General features: G+C 36.2%; 1 protein-coding gene across 1 annotated transcript; it reads left to right on the forward strand.

Annotated features, from left to right (window-relative positions):
• Nucleotides 1–3,507: 3,507 nt before the first annotated feature.
• Nucleotides 3,508–12,971, forward strand: LOC149530512 (large ribosomal subunit protein eL19y-like). Its single transcript, XM_089811224.1, has 5 exons — nucleotides 3,508–3,785; nucleotides 11,640–11,762; nucleotides 11,911–12,224; nucleotides 12,404–12,450; nucleotides 12,598–12,971. The coding sequence occupies exons 1-5, from the start codon at nucleotides 3,674–3,676 to the stop codon at nucleotides 12,620–12,622; spliced, it is 621 nt and encodes a 206-aa protein (XP_089667350.1). The 5' UTR covers nucleotides 3,508–3,673; the 3' UTR covers nucleotides 12,623–12,971.
• The last annotated feature ends 11,522 nt before the right edge of the window (nucleotides 12,972–24,493 follow it).

Genomic DNA, 24,493 nt, shown 5'->3' on the forward strand with positions numbered 1-24,493 from the left:
TCATTTTTCTACCAAATTTCTCATTTGCACTGTTTTGCCTGCTAGAAAAGTTTATAGAAAGAGGGCAGCCAAAGTCAATACTATCAAGAATACAATAGCAATCAGTTGTGAAAACAACAAAATAAGACTTGGAAGAATTAGAGATTTACATGATAACAAAAATAATTCACTTCACACACATTGTTTATACAGATTGATTAATGGTTTTTTGCTCAAATGTTTTGCAACACAAATATGTACTCAGAATTGTTGCTGGCTACCCTTTACCACCATCATCACCATAATTTGGGAACTTCTATCTCCTAATCTTTGCATCAAACAATTAGATTAGTAGATTTCAAATAAAAAATATAACTTGTATACATAAACATAAGCATAATTGAATGTAATATAACGTTATCCGAGGCCCATGAATTTGGCTTAACCATCTGAAACTAGAGTTGGCATACTCATTTCCCAAGTGAGAAAATCATTTTATAAAAATAATTAGGGTTTGTCTCTATGACTCAAAAATTTCTAAAATAACAAAACTCAAACAATTGAGTCTGAATCATTGTCTCCATAGTAAATCGAAGGCACCGAGCTTTGTGAAGGTTGAACCATCAAAAAGACATATATGTCTTGTACACGAATTAACCCTCTATCTGTCTCTACTAGCCTATAAGGGTCCACTAATAGGATAACCAATAGCTATAATGATGTTCTTAGCTAGAAGGGGACATTCCATTCTCTACATAATCTATACAATTAGATGTTAAGTTAATAGAGACTTCTTATAAACGATAACATTATGCCCTTTCCACATGCTATTTTTTTTTCTATTGCCTCCTTTCTCTCTTTCTGAGATAACAATTTGGCATTGGGTATGTTGTGTTGGAGGGAACACTCTTTGTTCATTAATCTTTGATAACCACTTTTAACTCTCTTACCAAGACACTAAATATGTATTGAGTATGCATTACATTTTCTCCCTCTATAGTTTTGGGAGGTTTTATGTTATGAGACGCAGACAACTATATTATTTACTTTCTAAACTTTGATGACTCCACTTCTTACATGGGGTACTCTACTTTTGCTCCCATTCTTGTGTATATTGGCACCTCTAAGCCTTTTCATGGGGATGTGGGTTTGATGGTAGGGAATAAGTCTTGGAATCAACCTCTTAAATATGAGGGTCTTCCCTCCAAATTTCATCGATGTTTCTCTATTGGTCACCTAGCTACATATTGACCTTGCTAGTTGTATAGAATCTACTACATAGTATGATGGTAATGGTGTTTACTTGTTTATGCATGTTCAAAATTCTCCATCATATTACCTCTCTCAATGTGATGACATGCCTCTTGCTTTTGGTGTAACTCTATTGAGTCCTTCAAACCCTGCTGTGGAAACTTCAAAGTTATCCTTGTAGTCTAATATTCCCCTAGCTTTATACCAACTCTACTACATGTGGTAGTTGGTCACCTTTTACCTTGTGATTTTTTAGCTCTCCCCTCTCATTGTGATGTTTTTTTCTAGGGAAATCCCCCTCTAATTCCCTTCATTCTAATAATGTGGATTCTAATGTCTCCTAGACTGTTGTGGGTATAAAGAAAGATCATCCTAAGCATTTGATGCAAAATCATGATCAAGTGTTAGGTGTCGAGACTACCCATTATAGCCTTGGTATTGTCTAAGTGGTAGTTAAAGGGTCTTAGCTCCTCCATTCAAGTGTTGCAATTTTTAGTTGTTTGCAGCTGTTCCTCTTGTTTAGTTGTATTGTTTCTCTATTATATCTAACCTTGTTGGACATGTTTTGTCTTACGTTATGGAAGATTTCTAAACAGTTGGACCCTTTTCCTTGTTTTTGTCAAGTGCTCTCTTTTAATTTAATGGTAAAGGCATCAATCCACCCAATCGATAGACTAAAAATATTTTTATTCCATGGTAAAGACATCTACCCACCCGATTGATAGATTAAAAATCAAGAAACAATTACATGATAAAGTTGGGTTGTCTAATTAGAGGGGTGCTTATGGAAGAATATTATTTAGTGGTGATTTAGGTTCTATCTAAAAGGGTATGCTTCAACTGGTAAGAAAACTTATCAATAATTGAGGCCTTATTAACTTGTAATGATTCAAAGTGTGTGAGTTTTTCTCACTACTATTAGGAATGCAATAAAGTAGAAAATCTTCTCACCAATCATGAAATGGACATTGACCCTATTGCTAAGTTTTTTGTTATATATTATGAATGTTAGGATGTTCTAGATAAGATTATTCTTTTTGAGATATTTATAAACATTAGATAAGAATGTTTAGGACCTAAAAAATGTAGACGACTCACTACCACCTGAAGATAAATATTCAAACTAATCATCGACCAAGCTGTTGTCAGTGATTACTTTGGATATTTATCTTCGGGTAAATTTTTTTTTAAACAAAAAATGTTGGTCAAACTTTCAACCAAATTTGGTCGAACTTGCGACCAATGCGCCGACCAAGATGCCGTCATGGGTTTGGCATCTTGGTTGATCGAGAATCAACATTGTTCAAAATTTTGATCAAACTTGGTTGAACTTTCGACCAATTCATCGACCAAGATGTCATCGTGGGTTTGACATCCTGGTTGATGCTTTGGTCAAAAGTTTGACGTCCGTTCTCATTAACAAGGAAGGCCATTTTCGACCAAATTGTGTGTCAAAATTTTGACGCTCACAAGACTTGGTCAAAGTTTTGACGAGAAAAATAGCGACAAATCAATTGGTCGAAAGTTCGACTAACATGAGTAAAAAATTTGACCAACTCTTGTCGAAAAATGAGTCAAAATGTACCAGTGATTCAAGCATAAATTAGAAGGAACACATGATCTTAAAATTTTACTCTTGATCCATAAACCATGGTTGTGGCTTAATTGCATACCCCCTCTTTGCTTTCAAGTTTATATGTATTGCATTTGCTTAAATGTTTCTAATTGAGTTGATGTTTTGTAAGATAATTTATAGTAAATTATAAGTGTTCTAGTACTAAATCATTCCATGAAATGACATGTAGTTATATCATAGTATTCATGCACCTTGTTTGATATTTACACATTTTACATGCACATCTATCCAAGACTTTACAATCATAATATCTACAAGTTGAATTAAACCTTCCTCATCTTGACAAATACTTATGCTCTAAATCAACTTGCTCAAGTTTCTCACAATAATTGAAAACATCCAATTTTATTTTATTTCATTATATCTATTTTTTGTACACAACTCTTAAGTATTATAATAATTAATTAATAAATATAAATTAAAGATATTAAAATTAATTTAGTACACAACTCATGAGTGTTATAATAAATACTAATTAAAGATATTAGAATTAATTTCATTATAAACCTCCTTGGATAATATACTTTTTTATTATATAAAAATATACTTCTTTATTTTTCAGAGTTTAATTCTAACCATAAATTTCGTGGACTTGTTTCTTGAACCTCCTTAGATAAAGTACTAGCTCATAAAGCTTATGCGGGAAACTGCACGGGAACGCGTCCCAAATTAAAGTTCACCCCTTTCAATCCAAGGTTTAGGGTTAGGGTTGCGAGTTCAAATTTTATCATAACATTTTAAGCACAGCGGCTCTCAAAATTTTCAATTTTTCTAGATTGGATCAGAAGGTCCAAATCGCAGGCAAAAATGGTGTCGTTGAAGTTACAGAAGCGCTTGGCTGCGAGCGTTCTGAAGTGCGGGAAGGGCAAAGTTTGGCTCGATCCCAATGAAATCAATGAGATTTCTATGGCCAACTCCAGTATGTGAATGCTTTACTTATTTTCAGTTTGAAGATCACGTATTTTTGATGCTTAGGAAAATATAAGAAAAGACTCGAGGTAAATTATGTTCGATACACACGAAATACAAAAGGCCACAAGTGACACATTTCCGATACCAAGATAGTTTTTTATAGATATCCTTACTAGACTTAAGTTGGATTGGAAGTGGATTTTCCGATTTAGTTTAAATCCAATTGGGCTTTATTGCGAAGTTAACACTATTAACAGGCGGGAAGTTTTGTAGTTGTATTGGTCTTAGAGGTTTTTAGGTTTTAGATCTGTACGCGCCTTTTGAGACTGGAGTTTGACATGTTTTTCCATTACCCTGAATTTGTGGTTGCTAATGAGAACTTCCTCTATTTAAAAAATAAATAAATAATTTTCTGTTGTCTATTGTTTTTTATCGCTCTATTTCAATATAAATGCTAATGCGAGTCTTCCCTCAACTGAGGAAGAAGATGTGGATATGGATTCACTGTACTTCGATGATAAGCACCTCACGGGGAATCACCATTCTACTGCTCTGACAACGAAACACAAAACAAAAGCGAACCATAGCCCAAGAGGTAAGCGAGGGAGGAAGTCCATGGATGATCAAACAAGGAAATAAATTAGTTTCGTTTTCAGGCTTTACTAGACAATCTTAGTGAAGGTACCATTGTTTGACTGAGAATGATGAATTGGAAGAGGGAGAAATTTTACCAGTAAAATGACTTGAATATCAACTCTACCATGGATGGTAAAGGTATTGACTCTCCTCTTCCATCTGAGGGTACCATTTTCACTTCAATCAACAAATGAAGGGGTACAAAGTCAGAAGCTAAGAGTCGGTTTTTAGAAGTCTAGCAGTCCATATACTTGGTCTCATGATAGACCATGCAAGATCTACATTTTAGGAATGGCAGGAGGTAGGCCCGGGCCTAATCTTACTTCTTTTCCAGTGGTGTTTAATTCTTGGAGCTTCTGTTAAACTCGTATGTAGCAATTAGTTGTTTTTTAGTTTCTCCTGGATTATGCGTTGGAACATTCAAATTGTAATGACAGTGCTTCATCGTAGTGCCAATAGATATTGTACAATTTATTACACCTTAAGTTGAAAACATTTGTACTAAATTTTATTGTAAAAAAAAAATGATGAGATTGTTACTAAAATTAATATGTAAATTTTTTATTTAAAGAGTTAAGAAGATCCTACCTTCTGCTGGCTGAAACATATCTGACACATTCTCTCACCCCACACTGCCTGCATATTTGAAGGAGACTTAGTGCCTACATGAGGCAGAAGCATCGAGCAAATATTAATTTTTTTGTACAGCCTAAGTTGGTCTGGTGGCAGAAAACTTGTATTCTTGAAAGAGAGGCACAGGTTTCAATCCCACTGCAGGGTAGGGTATGCATGCCTGGATTGTAGCACAGTTAGGTGCCTACCGCAAGGTATCATGGACTATAAAAGGACTTTTCCTTTCCATTTTTTGTTTACCTATATTGCAGTCACCATATGTACACCCAAAAACATATGGCTGGTATCATGGACTATAAAAGAATCCTTTCCTTTTTTTGTTCACCTATTTTGTAGGGTAGCTACAATCACAAGAATGTCAGGGTTGGAGTCTAGACAACAAGTGCCACATCAGCAATAAACAAAAGACGAAGTCGGCCAACTAAGTGAAGGGGTTGAAACCACATATCGACAAAACCATAATAATTTCCACGAATAAGTCCCAAAAAAAGAAAGCAAGACTCAACCAAAAATTGTCGAACTTATCAATACACTATACTATTATACACCATAAATTAAATAAACCCAACACGATACTTGATTCGTTTTGATGTATTGAATAGCATAAATCTCTAGTAAGGCTAACAAGAGTGTGTGTGTGTGTGTGTGTGTGTGTGTGTGTGTGTGTGTGTGTGTATAGCTGAACTCAATAATAGCTACTCTGGGAATATGGTGACCGTCTTGATATGAACTCTTGGCACTTGCATCATTCAAGCACATAGAGGGCTAAAATATTGTAGGAGTGTGTTCCACTATGCCACAAAGCATATATATATATATATATATATATATATATATATATATATATATAGCTGAACTCAATAATAGCTACTCTGCGAATATGGTGACCGTCTTGATATGAACTCTTGGCACTTGCATCATTCAAGCACATAGAGGGCTAAAATATTGTAGGAGTGTGTTCCACTATGCCACACAGCTGTTAAGCTTCTCCGGAATATTTCCTAACATGAAAGATATGTAACCCAACTCGAGATAGTATAAACAAGCAAAACTAAGAGGAGAAATGGAATTGTGTAGAAATCAATGTATAGAATACATGTGTCAAAAACATAATTCACAAGATAGAATAATCATCCTTTTCTTGATCATCATTTTAGTATCTTAGTTCCATCTCAAACACATTTAAAAGATCCCATGACTTATCCTAATTTATTGATGCGGGTGTGGTGTGCTGATGCGTGGATGCGCCGATATTTTTTCGTCGGGGTTTTGGATGCATTTGTGTGCGTCCATATATATATACGTGTGTGTGTGTATATGTATGTATGAATGTATACTATAATGTATGCAAAGAAATGCAAGAAATATACTAAGATAAACCATTCCGTAGCATGATACTTTACTATTGATAGTATAAGTTGAAATAAAAGTAATACCATAGTTACGGTGCCCTAGGGAGCGGGGGAACAAGTTTTCAGGATGGTGGGACAAAGGGGCCTGAATTTGGGGACGGCAGTAGGGGACAGAGAGGAACAGAAGAATAGTTCTGTTTGAAGCAGTAAGTATTGAAGACAAAAGGAGGAGAATCAGGCAGGTTGGAAAAGAATTTGTTCTGTCAATGAGTGCCTGTAATGACTGACATCTAGGTCCAGTAATGTTAATGTGATTGTAAGGCAGTTTAATTATTGTATGAAGAGATCAATGCTGTGGCTGTCATTTGTTTTTGTCTGTTTAAATTGGCTATCATTTTTAATTCTTGCCCCTGTGGAATTTGTGTATGCATTTGTAACCTTCTGTCTTTTGAGGGCAGAGCATTAGTTTGCATTTGATTTGGTTGTGGAAGGTCATTCCTTATCATTTGGTATTAAAGCTACAAGAATTGGCATTGGATAAGCATGGTGTCTTTAGAAAGCCCTAGAAGAAGTTTGTTGCAGAAAAATATGCATAACTGCAGAGGACTTGAGTCCTAGAAAGGAATTCATTGGAGATGAGAAGAGACATGTGATTGCAGAGGGTAGAAAAGAAGGTACACATGATTGAATAAGATTGTGAAATAAAGTTTGTTTCTGAGAGGTGCGAGATTTTCAGAGGAAGGTAACTTTGAAGGGAAAGATGAGGTGGGTCATAAGGGGACCTGTAATAAGCATATTGGGAAGATGTAGAGAACATGAAGCTCTATCAAGAATTGTTAAAGATTGAAATAGAGTGGATGTGTTGGAAAATATTTATTTTCCTAGTAAGGTTGTGATTGCAGAAAAAGGAAACAAAGTAGAAGATAATGAATTTGCAGTAAGGACATATCTCTTGGATGTGTAAAAGCAAATAAGGAAGATGACATGGTCAGTGCAGTAGTGGCCAAAAATGAAGAAGCAGAGTGAGTCTACAGAGATGTAGAGAACATGAAGCTCTATTAAGAATTGTTAAAGATTGAAATAGAGTGAATGTTTGTAAAATAATTATTTTCCTAATAAGGTTGTGATTGCAGAAAAAGGAAACAAAGTAGAAGATAATGAATTTGCAGCAAGGACATGTCTCTTGGAGGCATGAAAGCAAATAAGGAAGATGACATGGTCAGTGCAGTAGTGGCCGAAAATGAAGAAGCGGAGTGAATCTAAAGCCAGTTGGAGAGGTTGCAGCGAATACAGAAGTTATGATTTGAGAGTTAGAGGTTGAAGAATCACTTGGGAAAATCAACGAGGGAGTGTCTTAGCTCTTATGCTGATGGGAGAAATAGAGAATGTACAGAGATTCTGGGGACATAAATGATTTATCAGATTGTTATCAGACATAAGTTAGCTATTGCAACAATTGATTGTGTGATAAATTACTTGAGCAGGGAAGCAAATGAGATTGCTGGCGAGTTGATTAAACACAGTTTGTTGTTTCATGGTTTTCAAGCTCAATGTTGGATTCGAGAGCTTAAGGGTCCCTTTGGTTCATGGAAGATGATTAGAATTGACATTTGCATAATTTGTATTTTAATAATTTTGCATCTGTGTCAGAATGGCAAAATTGAATTAGAATATCAGATTTCTAATTTTACCTCAAAATCAGATTACCAATCTTCCCTCTCCGGACTAGGAATTGAAAATCAAAACCTGATTACACTTTTTGAGGAGTTGCTCAAAATTACATTGGAATGTTTTTTGGTAGTCTGCCCATAAATATAACATTGTTTACCTAATTATTTTTTACCGTTTTTGTTTTCAACTTTTCAGAGTTCAAACTTGCAGCTCTGCATGTTCAGATCGGACTTTGCTCTTGCTCTGTGTTCACCATTTCTTCTGTAAAAACTCCTATTTATCTGTTTGGTCTGCCCCTTGGGGTTTTTCTTGCATTTCGATTGAAGCTATGCCTGTAATGGTAGTGTTTACTGCCAGCCTGCTCCTTGAAAATCCATGTTATGTTGTCTGCATAGGCCCCAGGTTAGCAAACTAAATCATCCCAAGGATAAAAGAGGTGCTTCTTATTTGCTGTTTTTTAAGGGTTGAGATCATCAATAAAATCTTTATATAAGTGTGATAAATGATATTTGATCAGAAACGACTTCATTAAATTAACATCTCTGCATTAAAAATTAAATAATACAGCATATTTTTCAGAAAATAAAGCTGATGATGAGATAAACTTACCATTTGGCACAGTAATGATCCCATTCTGAATAATGCCCAGACTTTGCGCTTAATCATATATACCAGCTTTGTGAAGTTCTCGAGTAAGATCATCTTGCAGACAATTCTATTTTGGTTCAGAAAGAGTTTGTGTTATTCTTCCATGAACATCTCTATTGTCGATCATTGTCTGGTTTGATTCTGTGCCCACAATCTAACATTTTAGACCCAATTTTCAAATTACAAAAGTAGTTCAAATCCATTGATAAAACATCCTATCTTGACTGCTATCAAAAGTCATAATCATGTTTTAGTTAGTATGTGCATATAACTACTAGTAACGAAATTCAAATTGTAACTAGCCCCTCCCTGCCTCTCTGAACTTGAGCTCCTCTTCCAACAGCCACTGGCACGAAAACGGAGGCACAATCACCAGCCAGTTGAAGCTCTCCATGTTATTTCTCCGCTGCTCCTGCAATTCCCCAAGGACAACCATGATGCATCCACAGTGTAATCATGCTGTTCCTGATGAATATAATATATTGATCTGTGGAGAAAATGCAATTTTCAATTGGGTGTGAATTGAACAAGGCCCTTATGTTGTTGACGATAAGGATTGAGAGAATAAGTAGATTGTTCTCGCTGACCTACATACATACAATTTGATACACAAGATGTGATTTTGAATTGAATATTCAATTGTTTCAAATCTTTTTGTTCTTCATAAGGATCACATAGTACAACATATTCCAATTCTAATTAAAGGAACCAAACGCAGAAATGGAATCTTGCCACTCATCTTCCAAGTGGACCAAAAGTACTATTAAACTTGCAAAAATCATTTTCAAGATTTGGAAATCCTTGATTTCACTAAATCGAGATTTGTAGAAATCTCGATTTCTACAATTCCACGAACCAAACAGACCCTAATAAAGGATCTGAATGTGAAGTTTTTTTATTTCAAGAAAACATATGTAGCTTGCAGTAGTACTCTCAGCAGCAATCAAGAACCGTGGATCAGTTTTGTGTTGCAAGAGGGTAATTGCTTGTGTATACATAGGGGGTCAGTGTGAGAGACTCTCTTGACAGAAAGCTATTGTGTCATTCTGATGACTGCATGTGTAGGAGCACATAATTCCTTTTGTCTCTGGGGGAGCCTGATGCAGGGGTGTCAAGCAAATTTTTAATTTTTTTGTTTACCTATTTTGTTGGCAGTTAGCATATGAAATGTTTGAAAGGCAATGGCGAAGGAAAAATGGTGAGATAAAGTTCTGGTATAGGCGGCATAGAAAGGGAGACTCATCACTGAGGCAGTGGGGGAAGAGACTGATTGAAGTAGGAAATGGTTGTTGGCATCTGCGGAAAATGGCTACAATGGGGCAATGAGAATGGCAGTTTTAGCAGAAGTAACAAATACCATCATGAGGGAACAGATGGGTTTTTGGAGTAGAAAGACAAAAACAAAAACAAAACCATTGAAGGCAGAGAGGGACAGAAGAATACTAATAGTTATGTTTGAAGCAGCAAATATTGAATGGGCAGGTTGGAAAACTATCTATTCTGGCTCATGAGCACCTGCAACGACCAACATCTTCGTCTGCTAGTGTTTATGAGATTGTAATGCCAAGTCTATTATTTTTATAAAGAGAATATTGCTGTGACTGTCATTTGTTTTTGCTTGTTTAAATTGATTATCATTTGTAATTCTTGTCCCATCTCCAAATCTAATGTTATGAATTCGTTTCTGCATTTGTATTTAACCTTCTCTTGCCTTCGAGGACAGCATTAGTTTGCATTTGTTTTAGTTGTGGAAGGTTGTTCCTCATCACCACAGAAGATAGTATCCCTACGATTGATTGTCTTCAAGCTTTACTGATCATGCAGAAAACCCAATGGAAACAACATTTCCTCTACGCAGTGCACAGCTGTAAATGTTGCAGCTGTACTGCAACACCTGCGGGAATATGGATTCAGGAAACCTTAAAGACAATCAAAATGCATAGCACACTGCACAACAATGGCAGTTAGCAAAAGAGATATTACATTTAGTGCTTTTGCAGTATGACTATATTCGGGTGTACTTCATAAAATTAAATAAAAAATTTAAATTCTAATATAAAATCCTATGAGGTTGTGCTGATGGATTTACTGGCTAACTGAAATGGATTTTAGTATTTTTTCAATGTTCATTTGATTGTGAATCCAGGATAGAATCTGGAGAATCTTGTGACTTTATCTTGTAACTGCTGAATCTGGTGTATTCCAAAAGTAACTTTGGGAATGACAAATTGCCCGCACAGGCTTACCTTATTTTAATGAAAGCCTGTAAACTGAGGGAATGTGGATACAGTTACCTTATTTTGATGAAAGCCTGAAAACTCTGAGGGAATGTGGAAAACTTAAAAATATCCGAGGATTTTAAAATGTCAAAGATAATTTTTTAAAAATTGTATTTTTAAGTAAGTGGTGGTGGTTTGTTTGATTGAAAGCAATTTTTTTGTCAATGCAATGGCTCTGTACACTTTTCCATAACTGGGTTTCCATGCGGGACAACGATTAATTGTGGGCTATTACCAGTTCTTGTCTTTATGCCTGTGACCAGTAATCTTTAATAATCAATTTTCCAAGATGTTTTGGCTTCCAAATAGGTTTTTGGACTTTTCTGATCATCTGATTCTGTGCCCTTTTTTAGTATGAGTGTACTTATCTGGAAGCTGCCTAGCTTGTCTATATGTAATTTGATGGCTAAAACTGTCTGTTCTAGATTTTGGTTTCTACAATGTTGGGAATATAATAGTACAACTATGCATATAAATTTATGAACAGTGTTAATTAGTGGGTGTTAGCTATCGTATTATTACTAGTTATAGAATAAGATTATAGTCTTGAAGGTTGATTGTATTTTAAGTTTTGCACATGTATAAGATCTTTGCTGCTATTTCAATTTGGGTGCATGAATAGTTGATTTGTTGTAATTTCAGGGCAGAATATCCGCAAACTTGTCAAGGATGGCTTTGTTATCAGGAAGCCTATGAAAATTCACTCTCGTGCTCGAGCTCGTCGAGCTTTGGAAGCAAAGAGGAAGGGGCGTCATTCTGGTTATGGTATGTTAAAGCAGGTTTATCTGGGATAACTTCTAAACTACCTTTTTAATTGTAGCACAAGGTTTTCAGACATAATAATTCTTAAAATTAATTTTGTGTCAGGAGATTTGTATGAATCAATTGCTTGACATGTTCATTATGAATGCAGGTAAACGGAAGGGTACACGGGAGGCAAGATTGCCCACAAAGATTTTGTGGATGAGGCGTATGCGAGTTCTGCGTCGATTACTTCGCAAGTACAGGGAGTCAAAGAAAATTGACAAGCATATGTACCATGATATGTACATGAGAGTCAAGGGTAATGTGTTCAAAAACAAGAGAGTCTTGATGGAGAGCATTCACAAGTCCAAGGCCGAGAAGGCCAGAGAAAAGACTCTTTCTGATCAGTTCGAAGCAAGGCGTGCAAAGAATAAAGCAAGCCGTGAAAGGAAGATTGCTAGAAGGGAAGAACGTTTAGCTCAGGTATGTTATTTATGTGGAAGAAAAACTTTGTTCTCTCCTTACTAGTTAATTTTTGCTTATTACACATTGCATTCAAATTATTAATTTTGGCTATTGACATCGACATAATGAGTTTATAAGCTTTTTCTAACTGCAGTCTTTTCATCAGTACTTATTTGTGTATATTTTTTTGGAAATAGGGTCCTACTGAGCCAACAGCAGCAGCCCCACGAACAGAAGCTGCAGAGTAATTGCCAAGACCAAATTTAAAGTTTTATTCTATTCACAGGCTGAAATGAAAATTGTGATTTAGAGTGCAAACATCATTATGCAATCTCCTTTTTTAATGTTAGTTGCAAGTTGCAACTGCTAATTTGTTCAAACAATATTGCAGGGTTCCCAAGAAGTCAAAGAAGTAAGGTGCCAATCAATATTCAGAATCTAAGCCATGCTTTCTGTTGGCATATAAATCAGAAGTAATTGGAACAGACAATTAGTTTTTCAAGTTTTATTTTTATTCCATTGAGAGTTGAGTTTTGTAAGAATCTGCGGGCGTCTTGTGTATCCTGTCAATTCAGAATGAAACATATATGTGTCTTGTGTATCCTGTCAATTCAGAATGAAACATATATGCGTCTTGTGTATCGTGTCAATTCAGAATGAAACATATATGTGTTTTAATACTGTGGAAAACACAATTTCTATTCCTTAATGGATGGTTGCTTGTTAATTCTTGTGACGATTGAAGAAAAAACAGAATTTGGATAATTGCTGTGCTTTTTGTGATAGTATATTTATTAAAATTTCTGTGTTCAGATAAAAAATAAGAAATTTTTGCTTTTAATCACAGAGACTTGGGCTTGGGCTTTCCATTCCTGAATGTTATACAATTGAGCACTGAAATGACGGAATGGTTCAGTTTGGTGTGCATGTAGGTGGAACAGCAATAAACTGATAGATTTATTGACTAGAGGGCTGTTATCTAGGATGCTCGAATGTCCAGACATATTAGACATTTTTTTGCACAGCTTCCTTTTTAGGTAGGAAAAGCCTCGTAAGGAAAAAACATCTCCTGTAGATTTTCATTTCCGTAGATAGATTGGAACATTGAACAGTGAAATGTCTTATTGAGGTTAAAAACATGATCATCTTGAGACAGAATGGTAAATGAGCTTGGAAACCAACCTGTCATATTAAAATAAAATGGAATTCAAAGGATGTCAGTTTCATGGTAATTATAGCTTGGATGTGTCAGCATTAAGGTGTCTCAACTTCAGAGTTGAAATATTTTTTATTTATTTTGTTGTGCCCCTTTGGTAGTCTTAAATGTAGGGGCCTAGTTTTATAGGCTGTTACTGATGAATCTGGCTTTTACTAGTTTGGTGGAAGAGTAATGGAGAGTTATTATTTGGCAATTGATGTGTGCTGGAGTTCACATTTGACAGGTGGTGTGAGGTATATGGCAAGGTGACCATTATGGATGAGTTATGCATTGTTGCTTTGGAAGTTGCTATGTGCAGTGTGTCATGGGATTAGAAAGTTGTTTATTACATATCTCTTTGGCGTTGGAGTTGGTTTTGGAAAGCATATATTACACTTGTCTTGAACTATATAAATGTGGCTTCTTAGTGTAATTTGTCCGATAGTTTGGGATATCTTTGAAGAAGCTTTTATGTGCCGGATTTTGTCTAGAATTCTTTACTGCTCTATTTACTCGTGAACAGAACTGGGTGAAGGCACTTAATTGGAACTATTGGTTGTTGCTGATAATGCATTTGAGTCTGGCTTTTGCAGTGAGTTTTTTCCCAGAAGGGTTTTCCCATATATATATCTGGTGTTGAGTTTATTTGTTTAAATTTGATTATGTATGTGTTTGTCTAATTTATAGCAGTTAAGAATATGTAATAAATTCTTTGCATAATCTCTCTAATTAAATTTAGCCTTTGAAAGCATTTATTCTGCACTTTCTTTCTTTCAGACCAGTTCATATCCTTCAGGTGCTGTGCATATTCTGGTCCATTTAGCACTGATCTGTTTGTTATGCCAACCAAGAAGTTTCTCCATGTTGTGGTGGCTGGGTCCAAACTCAACACTATTCCACCACCAGTGGAATTGAGATTGGAAAAAATAAGTAAACTTCGACTATTTAACACTTTTAGTCTAAGAGTCGAGCTTTAGTGTGATGTTTATGCTGTCTGCCAATGGAAGTATTGAGATCATTTCTTATGGCCATGGGAGGGAAGTGTGAAGAAAATAACATATACAAGTATACTTGAAAATGAAAGGGAATTTGAATAAACGCCGAGAATCTAATGAGTGAAACTATATTTCCTGAAAATTATTAAGAAAAGATTAATCGAACATCAAAGCTGAAATCAATCATCATGAGACCCAAGATATTTGCGAGGATAAGTTGTCAGATTTCCATGCACACAATTCACAGAGAACTAAGAAGAGAGAATTACATAACGTCTTTGGTTATTAATGTAGGAAGATAATACGCTCATAAATAGGTGGCTTGCTTAAACTTTCCAGAATTATACTTCCAGCCAAAAAATGAATTCTTCAAACAGTGTTAAGATGTGCAAACTTACTTACCACCATGCTAGGAATTGTTAATTATTGTTTTTTTTAGCCAATAGGCTATTTATTTTGGGAACCACCCTTGGGGAATTGTAATGTTTTTTGCATCTCTTGCTCTTCATCGTGATGATGGATCACGTAGTGTGATTTGAAACGTTGATGGTAAAAATCTTAACACAATCGAATCCAGAAACATATCAATACAGAATTGTAATGTCTCACGCAATTGTCAGTGGTGTTGTGGCTTCATCTCATGTAGATAGTAGGTGGTGTTTGTTGTCTCCTACTTGGTTCGGAGGCGAAGTCAGAGTGAATTGCCTCACGGACAGGCCTAGGCCTTTGGTTCAAACCCTGCGTCTGCGATGCCAAAGCAATCCATGATTGCTTCAGACAAAAAATGTGAGAGAATGGGTTGCAAACAGTGGTCTGCCACAATTGCTGTCCGTTTCAGAGTGGGATTTGAAGATCCAAAGTGTGTTGTGAGGAAGAATCTCTGTAAGCTTTTATTTGATTGCGAGACATTGATATCTAGAAGAGAAATTTTGTGAAAGTAATATTGATTGGAATAGCAGGCAGCAAAGTCTGATAGCTTTTCAATATTATCATATTACTTTTTCTCTCGGGCCGATTATTAGAAATAGTTCTTTGTATTTTCAGGAGGGATTGGGAACACCTCATTAACAGAGTATGTGCCAACCGACTTCAATTGGCTTCTCACCAAAGGCCTACCATAACTGCTTTGAACCAGAACTGTCATGGTTATTCACAGGAAAAAGATCTTTTAGGGCCTCGGGAAAGTGTTAATGCAGAATCTTCTGTTTCAACTCATGAATAAAAAATTGACTGTGGTGAGTCAAATATTAATGGTACAAGTGGGATTTGCTGAAGTAAACGGGTTGAAATTGAATCTGTGATGATTCATAAATTAATGGTACAAGTGGAGTTATTGAAGGAAACAGATTGAAAGTGAATTGGCCTTCATTAGCCCCAAAAAGGCGGCGTCCTCTGACACTGCAAATTCGAAACATTGACTCTGTTTGAATTTTGTAACATCCTCAGGTTCTACTTCAAAATTTGAGTTTACTCTGTTGAATCATATGTGAAAAAGAAAGTGCCGGTTTCAAGCTACAGCACGGCTTGTTTTGTCGCAGTATTGGAAGTTAGGCAGGGCTTCGGTTTCTTTAATAAAATAGAAGGAAGTTATTATTTTTTTGAATTTAGTACTGAAAACTTCAGTTTTTTTGAAATCTTATAAAAATTGTGGAAATAGCCGTTGATCTTAGCAGGCTGCACATCGTCCATTGCCACAGTAGATTCTATTTGAAAAAAGAATGCTCCGTCCCAGTCCTAAGCTTACAAGACCTGGAGAAGTGTGTGTGTTAATAATTTGGCTTGGTCAAGAAATGTAGTTTTCAAGGTTTTACTAATTTGCCAATAAGAATCTGGCTTGCAATTTGCACCTCATCTGTTATGAATATTCATAATTATTGCTTTTGTTGACATATATTTTTATTAGTTCCTGTCATGCAAGATACTATTGCATCCATTAGTTGTATCCATTAGATTCAATAGTAACTTTTAAATAGCCAATCAAAGTCAGAATTTTTAAAACATGTCTATAAACACAATAATAGTAAGGTGTAAGATTAATTTTCTTCATAAAAAATAAGATATTTTGTACACTGTACTTTTTTATAGCTTATGTCAACATAAAGATCAAATGGTAATTGTATCAGTGACATGACTATTTTCTTTATATAAGAAATACAACTTAAATCTTAATATTTTTCAATATAGTTCTATTTTATTTTTAGTATTTTATATTATTATGTTAATTGTCTATTTTAATTTTTCAATTATTGATTGTAAACTAGAATATTTATATAAATACTTAATGACAATAATTTAATATAAATATAATAGATTTTATTTTATTTATAATTATTTATTTATTAAAATTTATTTAAGAACAACTTTAAGAATTATGCTTTTACATTCTAAAAAATCAAAGAAATTAAAATAAAAATTTAACAATTTTTACATTTGAAATTATAGTAATAAATTTAATTTTGTTATGAATATAAAATAATTATATAGAGTCTGCATCCTTATTTTTATACTCTATAAATTATCCACAAGGAACTTGTTAATAAATAATCTATTTAATAATAGATAGTAAATGATTTGATAATATATTTATTAACTTTTTTTTTTAAAGTTATATTGTAAGGGTGCACAAAATAGAAAGCTTACATTTTTTCTATTTTAGGATTCTATTACTCATTATCAATGAATAATCTAATTAATTTCACATTGTATTTATATACAATAAATTTTGTAAATAAGAATGTTGAAGATGACTTTTGATTCACCTGTTTATGAACTATGTGAATTGTCTATTTTTATCTATTCTTACATTATTTTCTTATGACTTATTTATCTTTTATATTTCTTGTATTACAAGGTGAATTTGTTATTAATATACCAGGGCACCATCTTATCTTATCTGAAGCAAGATTTTCTATTTGATGCAAGTAAGCTAGTTTTACACTATTCAAACCATAGCAAGTCACATCAAGATTTAGCATAGACCGTCTCATGTAATTATCAATGCCACTGACGAAATATTTGAATTAAGATATAATTGCAATAAGACTTCATATCCAATGCAAGTAAGTTAGTTTTACATTGTTCAAGCAATAGCAAGTCACTCACGTCGAGATTAAACATAGATTGTATCATACAAAATTTATCAATGTCATTGACGAAATATTTGAATTAAGATTTGACATGTACTGTTGTAATGTATGTTAACTTCTAGACAGTCAGTACTTTTTGAGTACCTGAAATTCTTTTGAAAGTTACCATTTAATATATTTTGAATGGGAACATTGCTACTTTTATTTTGTTTAAACTAAAAATTCAAATGATAGGAACTATGATGCTTGCGTCTTTTAAAAATTCAAATGATAGGAACTATGATGTTTGCTTCTAGTACCGATCTCATCTATTAAGAATATTCATAATTATTGCTTTTGCTGACATATATTTTTATTTGCTTTTGAATATTCACCTCATATGCTATGAATATTCATAATTATTGCTTTTGTTGACATATTTTTATTTGCTTTTGAATACGGATAATATGAAGAATCTAATTATAATGAATACTAAATTATTTGGTAGTTTATTTTTCATATTTATTCTCTATTCTTTCTTAAAATATATTTTTACAAATTTACATGTATTTAAAAGTTTATGGAAAGTGTATGTAAAGAAAGAACGAGATAAAAAGGAACATTTTAAAAATATTTTTATAGAATATTTTATTGTAATTTTGTTTTCTCAAATTTCACAAGAACAATTATATATTCTCTTACATTTACTTTGAAATTATATATTTGAAATATCATTGCACCTCATCGGGTTATGAATATTCATAATTTATTGCTTTTCTTGACATATATTTTTATTTGCACTTGCTACTGATTATACTGATTATACGGGAATCTGATTTTAATGAACACTAAATGATTTGGTAGTCTTTTTTTTCTTATTTGTTCTATATTTTTGTTTGTCAATTTTTAATAGTTTATTTTTTATATGTTTATATAGATTTAAGTCTATTAAATGTATGTAAAGAAAAATCAAAATAAAAAGAAATAGTTTTAGAATATTTTTATAGATATTCTTAATGTAAAATTTTTCTTTTTTCAAATTTCAAAGGAAATTTTCTATGAATGTAACCATTAACATCTACTTGTAAAATTCAACTTTAATTATTCTTATAAACACTTGATAACAATGAAAGTAGATTTATTTAAAATTCATGAGGTATCCATTCAAAGAGATTAGATTGTCTGAGGAGAATGTGGAGAAGCATTGGCTGCCGGCTGGGCTAGGGTTTTTCCCTTAGCCTGTTCTTGGTGTTTGTTCTTTACTATTTTTCTGTTCTGTTTGGATTGCTAGCTACTGGACATAATTTGCGTCGGTGTTTTTGGAAATCTTCTGTAGTCCATTTTGGATTGGGGTTTTATTGTTTGCATGGTAGGGCCTGGGATTTCTTCTTCGTTGGTGAGAACAGATGGTCCTTCTCCAACTATGCATGCAATGCGATCTGAATCGTTTCATTCAGGGGAGAGCTCCAAGTTGAAAAAAGTTAATGGTTGTTTTTCGCATAGCCATGATCGCCCTGTTCTGGTTATTCCTCCAACGGCTGTAATGGAGGACATTGATTATTGGACCAAGCATGCTTTGATATGCAAATTTCTTGGAATTCGGATTTCCCTATCCGCTCTTGAGGCATGGATCCGCTGCTCATGGCAGGTGGAAGGTGATATGGAGATTATGTTGGCGGGGAATAGTTATTTTTTTGTTGTATTCTCTTGCATGTCTGATCGGGATCGTGTTTTTGAAGGAGGCCCTTATTTCTACAACCATGTGGGGTTATCTGTCAAACCTTGGCATTCAGGTTTTAATTCTGTTGAAGATCTCCCTTCAACAGTGCCAGTTTGGGTTCGCTTGCCTCATCTTCCCTTGGAATTTTGGCGTGAAGACATCCTTCGACAAATTGCTGCTTTGTTGGGGAAGCCGGCTGCGATCACACATCAATCTCTCGATAAAAAGGTTATTTCTTATGCTAGAATTTGTGTTGAAATTAATTTGAATAACCCATTACCAGATTCTTTGGAAATTTGTATGGGGGATTTTTCTTGGGTGCAGCAGTTAGATTATGAATCTCTCCCTTTCCGTTGCCGGATTTGTCATGAGTATGGTCATTTACTGCGTTAGTGCCCCCGTAACTCAAGTTTCAAAGGAGTGGATGGTTCTACAGCTAGCAATACTGGTGGTTTGGCAGATACTATAGGGAAAGGACAATCTCAAATGGCTAATACTACCAAGGGGATGAATCCGCAAGATGCTACAGGTAAGGGTAAGGCTCAAATGCAGGATAAGGATGGATTTACCCCTGTTCGCCCTCGTGCTAAGGGCCGTGGTCAAAAGAGGCCTTTGAAAGAAAGATTATCTGATTCAGGTTTTAACCGCTTTGAGGTGCTGGATAGTATGGTTCTAGAGGAGGGTATTCCTCCTCCTATCTCGTCTGATCCAGTTTGCCCAGATGAGAGATCTGTTCCTAATGATGCTTGTGGGGCATCCCAAGTTGTAGTATATTAGAACTGTGAGGGCCCTGTAGCTCCTGTGACAGAGGCTCTGGTGACTCCTGCAGTGTTGGAGGATAATGATGTTGTTTTAGCTGACTTGGTTAAGGATGTGCTACCATCAGGTAAGGGCAAGGGTTCTCCTCTCCCCTTGGGGTTGATGTCTCGACCCTTTAAGCGGGCTTCTTCTACTCCTCTAAGGAGTGGGCGTAAAACAGACCAAGAGAAGATTAAACTCACAGGCAATATATTGATTGAGTCTGGTTCAGTGAAACCTTTGGATTCTCATTTTCCCAATTCTACCCAATGATGATTATTCTCTCATGGAATGTAAGGGGGTTGAATAACATCCCTAGACAAAAGGCTATTCATAACTTGGTGGTTGATCATAACCCTGATGTTTTTTGTATCCAAGAGACTAAGCTCTCTGTGGAGTCTATGGTCCAACATGCCTCTAGTATTTGGTCTCGTGGCCAATGCCAGTGTGTTGGGGCAACAGGCAGTGCGGGTGGTTTAGCTATATTTTGGGATCCTCAAAAAATTTCTCCTCTTGGCTGGATGTCTTCTCGCTCAACTCTCTCTATGGTAGCTTTTGCTCTAGACTCAGGAGAGGTAATCATGGTTACTAATGTGTATGCACCTGTTGATCTTGTGGGAAAGGAGGAACTTTGGGAACATATTCAATATGTTAGAAATTGTCATCCTTATCATCCTTGGGTGTTAGCAGGGGACTTCAATTCAGTTTTAAGTCTGGAGGAGAAGCATGGTGGTTTGGCTAGATTGGGGCCTTCTTCTGCTCTTCTTCGGCAACAGATATCTCTTTTGCATCTCTTTGATGTTAAGCCTTCTAATGGTCTCTATACCTGGAATAATCACAGGACTGGTGTTGCTGCTATCTCAGAACGTTTGGATAGATTTCTTGTTTCTTGCTTCTGGGTTAGTGGGACCCTTACTATCTCTTCAGAAATCCTTGATTGGAGGGGTTCAAATCATTGGCCAATCAAATTTTCTGCTATAGGGGCTTATGTTCCAAAGCATCCTCCTTTTAAGTTCCAGTTGATGTGGCTTCAGGACTCATCTCTTCATGATTGTGTTTTCTGTTGGTGGAAAGATGGTGCTCTTGCATATGGTACTGCAATGTTCTCATTTTCTAAAAGGCTTCAATATGTTAAAAGGCAGCTCAAGATATGGAATAGGGATTGCTTTGGGAACCTTCACTTTATGAAAAGGCTTGCTCAAGAAGATCTTGATGTCATCACAAGGGAGATTAGAGATCGAGGTTTCTCAGAGGCTCTTGGCAAGGCTGAATCCCTTGCTTCTAGAGCTCTAGAAGAATGGGAACTTCGAGAGGAAATTTTTTGGAAGCAAAAGGCTAGAGTTGATTGGCTCCAGGAAGGTGATCGTAACACTGCCTTTTTTCATAAAACAGTGCAATCTCGCCGGAATCAAAGCACTATCTCTTCTTTGGTTAATTCTCAAGGTATCCAACTGAATTCCTTGCCAGCTTTGTTCCAGGAGGCTGTTTGGTACTTCTCTACCCTCTTCTCTGAGAACTCTCCTCCTGCTGATAATGAAGAAAATCTTATTTTGTCCTGTATACCTTCCCTTATCACTCAAGAAATGAATGATTATCTCATGCGTCCTATTTCTTTGGAAGAGCTGGAGGAGGTGGTCTTTGGCATGCATAAGGGGAAGGCTCCTGATCCTGATGGCTTTCCAGTTGAATTCTTTCAGGAATTTTGGGACATCATTAATCATGATTTGTTGGCGGTGGTTAAAGAATCCTATGCTAGCAAGCAGATGCTTCGAGCTTTGAACTCTACATTCTTGACTCTTATTCCTAAGAGAGAGGGTGCTAATCAATTGGAGTGTTTTAGACCAATTGCCTTATGTAATGTGGTTTACAAAGTTATTACTAAGTTGATTGCCGAGAGATTGAAAAGGTGGCTTCCCATTATTATCTCAAAAGAACAAGGTGGTTTTTTTGCTGGCAGACAAATTTTGGATGGGGTGGTTATTGCTATTGAGGCTATTCACTCTATGGCTACTTCCAGGGAGAGAGCCATGTTTGTTAAGCTGGATATGGCTAAGGCCTACGATAGAGTTAAATGGAGCTTCCTAAGGAGTATTCTTCTTTCTTTTGGATTTAGCTCTGACTGGGTGAGTTGGATTATGAGTTGTGTTACTTCTGCCTCTTTTTCAGTTCTTATTAATGGTCAACCTTCTCAACTATTTGGTGCTTCTAGAGGCCTCCGCCAGGGTGACCCTCTCTCCCCATATCTATTCATCATCATGGCTAAAGGCTTGGGCAGATTCATTAAGCATTAGGTGTCTCAGAATTCTATTCAAGGCTGGCGGTGGGGTAATGGCTTACCTTCTCTTTCCCATCTTCAATTTGTTGATGATTCTGCTCTTGTTGGTCTTGCTAGGATCAAGGAAGCTGAAGCCTTTCGACATGCTTTGGACGTTTATTTGGCAGCTTCAGGCCAGAAAGTTAATGAGCACAAATCTTCCATTTACTTTTTTAACACTCCTGATTCTATTCAGCACAGGATTGTTGGTATCCTACGGTTTCAGATAGGATCACTTCCTTTGACTTATCTTGGCATCCCTATTGCTGTTTCCAGGCAGCCACGTTTCTTCTAGCAAAATTTGATTACCAAGCTTCAGGATAAGATAAATCATTGGACTCATAGATGGCTTTCTACTACTGCCCGGGTTACTCTTCTTCAAGTTGTTATCCAAGCTCTTCCTACTTATCGAAGCATGGTTCACGCTGCACCTATTTACTTTCTCAAGGAGTTTGATGCTCTTTCTCGACAATTCCTTTGGAGTGGTAATTTGCGTAGTACTAAATGGAGCCTGGTTGATTGGGCAACTGTTTGTAGGCCTAAAAAGGAGGGTGGTCTTGGTCTTCGATCTGCTCTATTGAGTAGTCAAGCTTTGGCTGCTAAACTTTATTGGCGATGGTGCTTTGGACAACATCAACTTTAGGCTCATATTATCACTCATAAATATTTTCATGGTGCTGATCCTTGCTCTGTTTCTGCACTTCCTCTTGAAGGCCGTGGTTCAATGGTTTGGCATACTTTGAAGACATGTGCGATGTTGGTAAAGAGGGGTCTGTTTTGGATATGTAAAGGAGGTTCTCAGGCTTTGTTTTGGTCTGATGCTTGGGATGGATTCCCTTCCATTTTATCCATATACCCTCATCTTCAGCCTCTTTGTGACTCTTTTCTTGCCGCTGGATGGGATAAAGTGGCTCATTACAAGACTCCTTATCAATTGGGACCTGTTGTTGGTTACAGATGGAAGCATTCTTCTGATTGGCCTCCTGGAGGTACAGACATGGATCGTCAGGAGCTTTCTCAAATTTTGGCCTCTAGAGAGTGTTCTTCTTTGCTTGGTCCAGATGTTTTGGCTTGGGGCGGTACCTTGTCTGGTAAATATCATGTCTCTACTGGGTATCAGGAGATAACTAGACAATTATTTGGGGATGCTGAGGTCCCTTGGTGGAAGCAAGTTTGGAATAAAGTTTCTTGGTCCAAGTGCAATTTTTTCATGTGGCTAGTGGCTCACAACCGTTGTCTTACCTGGGATAATCTTTGTAAACATGGATTTCAGGGCCCCTCTTATTGTGTTTTGTGTGGTAATGGAGAGGAGTCTATCTCCCATATGTTCTTCCATTGCTCCTATTCTACTCAGATATGGCACCTTTGGTGGAGCGCTTGGGGTTGCTCTTGTTGGCATGCTTCCTCTTTGCCTGAGTTTTGGACCCGCTTGGGTACTGCTCCCTCCAAGTCTTCTTTTCTCCATGCTGCTTGGATTGCTGGCCCATCTTTCATGCTTTGGCATATTTGGTTGGAGAGGAATCGTCGCATATTCCAAGATGTTCGGCTTGGTGTTTTGCATCTTTGGTGGAAAATATCACATTCTCTTCAAGAAACTATTCTTGTGAAGTGTGAGCTTGATGGGGGTATGGATCCGGTTAATCTTGCTATCTGTAATCGCCTCAATTTTCATCTGCAGGATGGGGCTGCAGCTCATAGGTTTCCTTCTATGTCCAGGTAGCTTCACCATCAGAGGAAGGGTCGGGTTAACCGGGATGGGCACTGGACTCCTCCTCCCTGTGGAGTTCTAAAAATTAACACTGGTGGTTCTTCCCGTGGGAATCCTGGTCCGGCTGGTATTGGCGGAGTGGCTCGTTGTAGTTCTGGGGATGTTAAATTTTTCTTCTTAGTTCATAAGGGTGATTATACTAACAATCTCATGGAAGCTCAGGCTATTTCATATGCTGTGGAACAGTGTTGCTTGCGGGGATGGAGTAAGATTATCTGTGAATCTGATTCCTAGGTGGTGGTGAACATGCTTTCTTCACAAGAGCTTGAGGACGTTAGTTGGCAGCTGGCCACTGTTGTTAAGCAGATTCTTTTCTTCTCTTCCTCTTTTCAGTTCATTAGGTTCACGTATATTCCTCGTGAATGGAATAGAACTGCTGATTGTTTAGCCAAATGGGCATCTAGTCATGATCCGGGTTGGAATATTAGG

Source organism: Cupressus sempervirens, chromosome 11 (assembly GCF_028749045.1).
Source record: "Cupressus sempervirens isolate cs-2001-9-10 chromosome 11, ASM2874904v1, whole genome shotgun sequence".
NCBI classification, from domain to species: Eukaryota; Viridiplantae; Streptophyta; class Pinopsida; order Cupressales; family Cupressaceae; genus Cupressus; species Cupressus sempervirens.

Bases quoted from the DNA above. Each gene is read 5' to 3' on its own strand.
- LOC149530512 (XM_089811224.1), top strand. From the start codon at position 3,674: ATGGTGTCGTTGAAGTTACAGAAGCGCTTGGCTGCGAGCGTTCTGAAG. The intron at 3,786-11,639 runs GTATGTGAATGC...TTGTAATTTCAG, and splicing joins GATTTCTATGGCCAACTCCA to GGCAGAATATCCGCAAACTT. The intron at 11,763-11,910 runs GTATGTTAAAGC...TTATGAATGCAG, and splicing joins GGGGCGTCATTCTGGTTATG to GTAAACGGAAGGGTACACGG.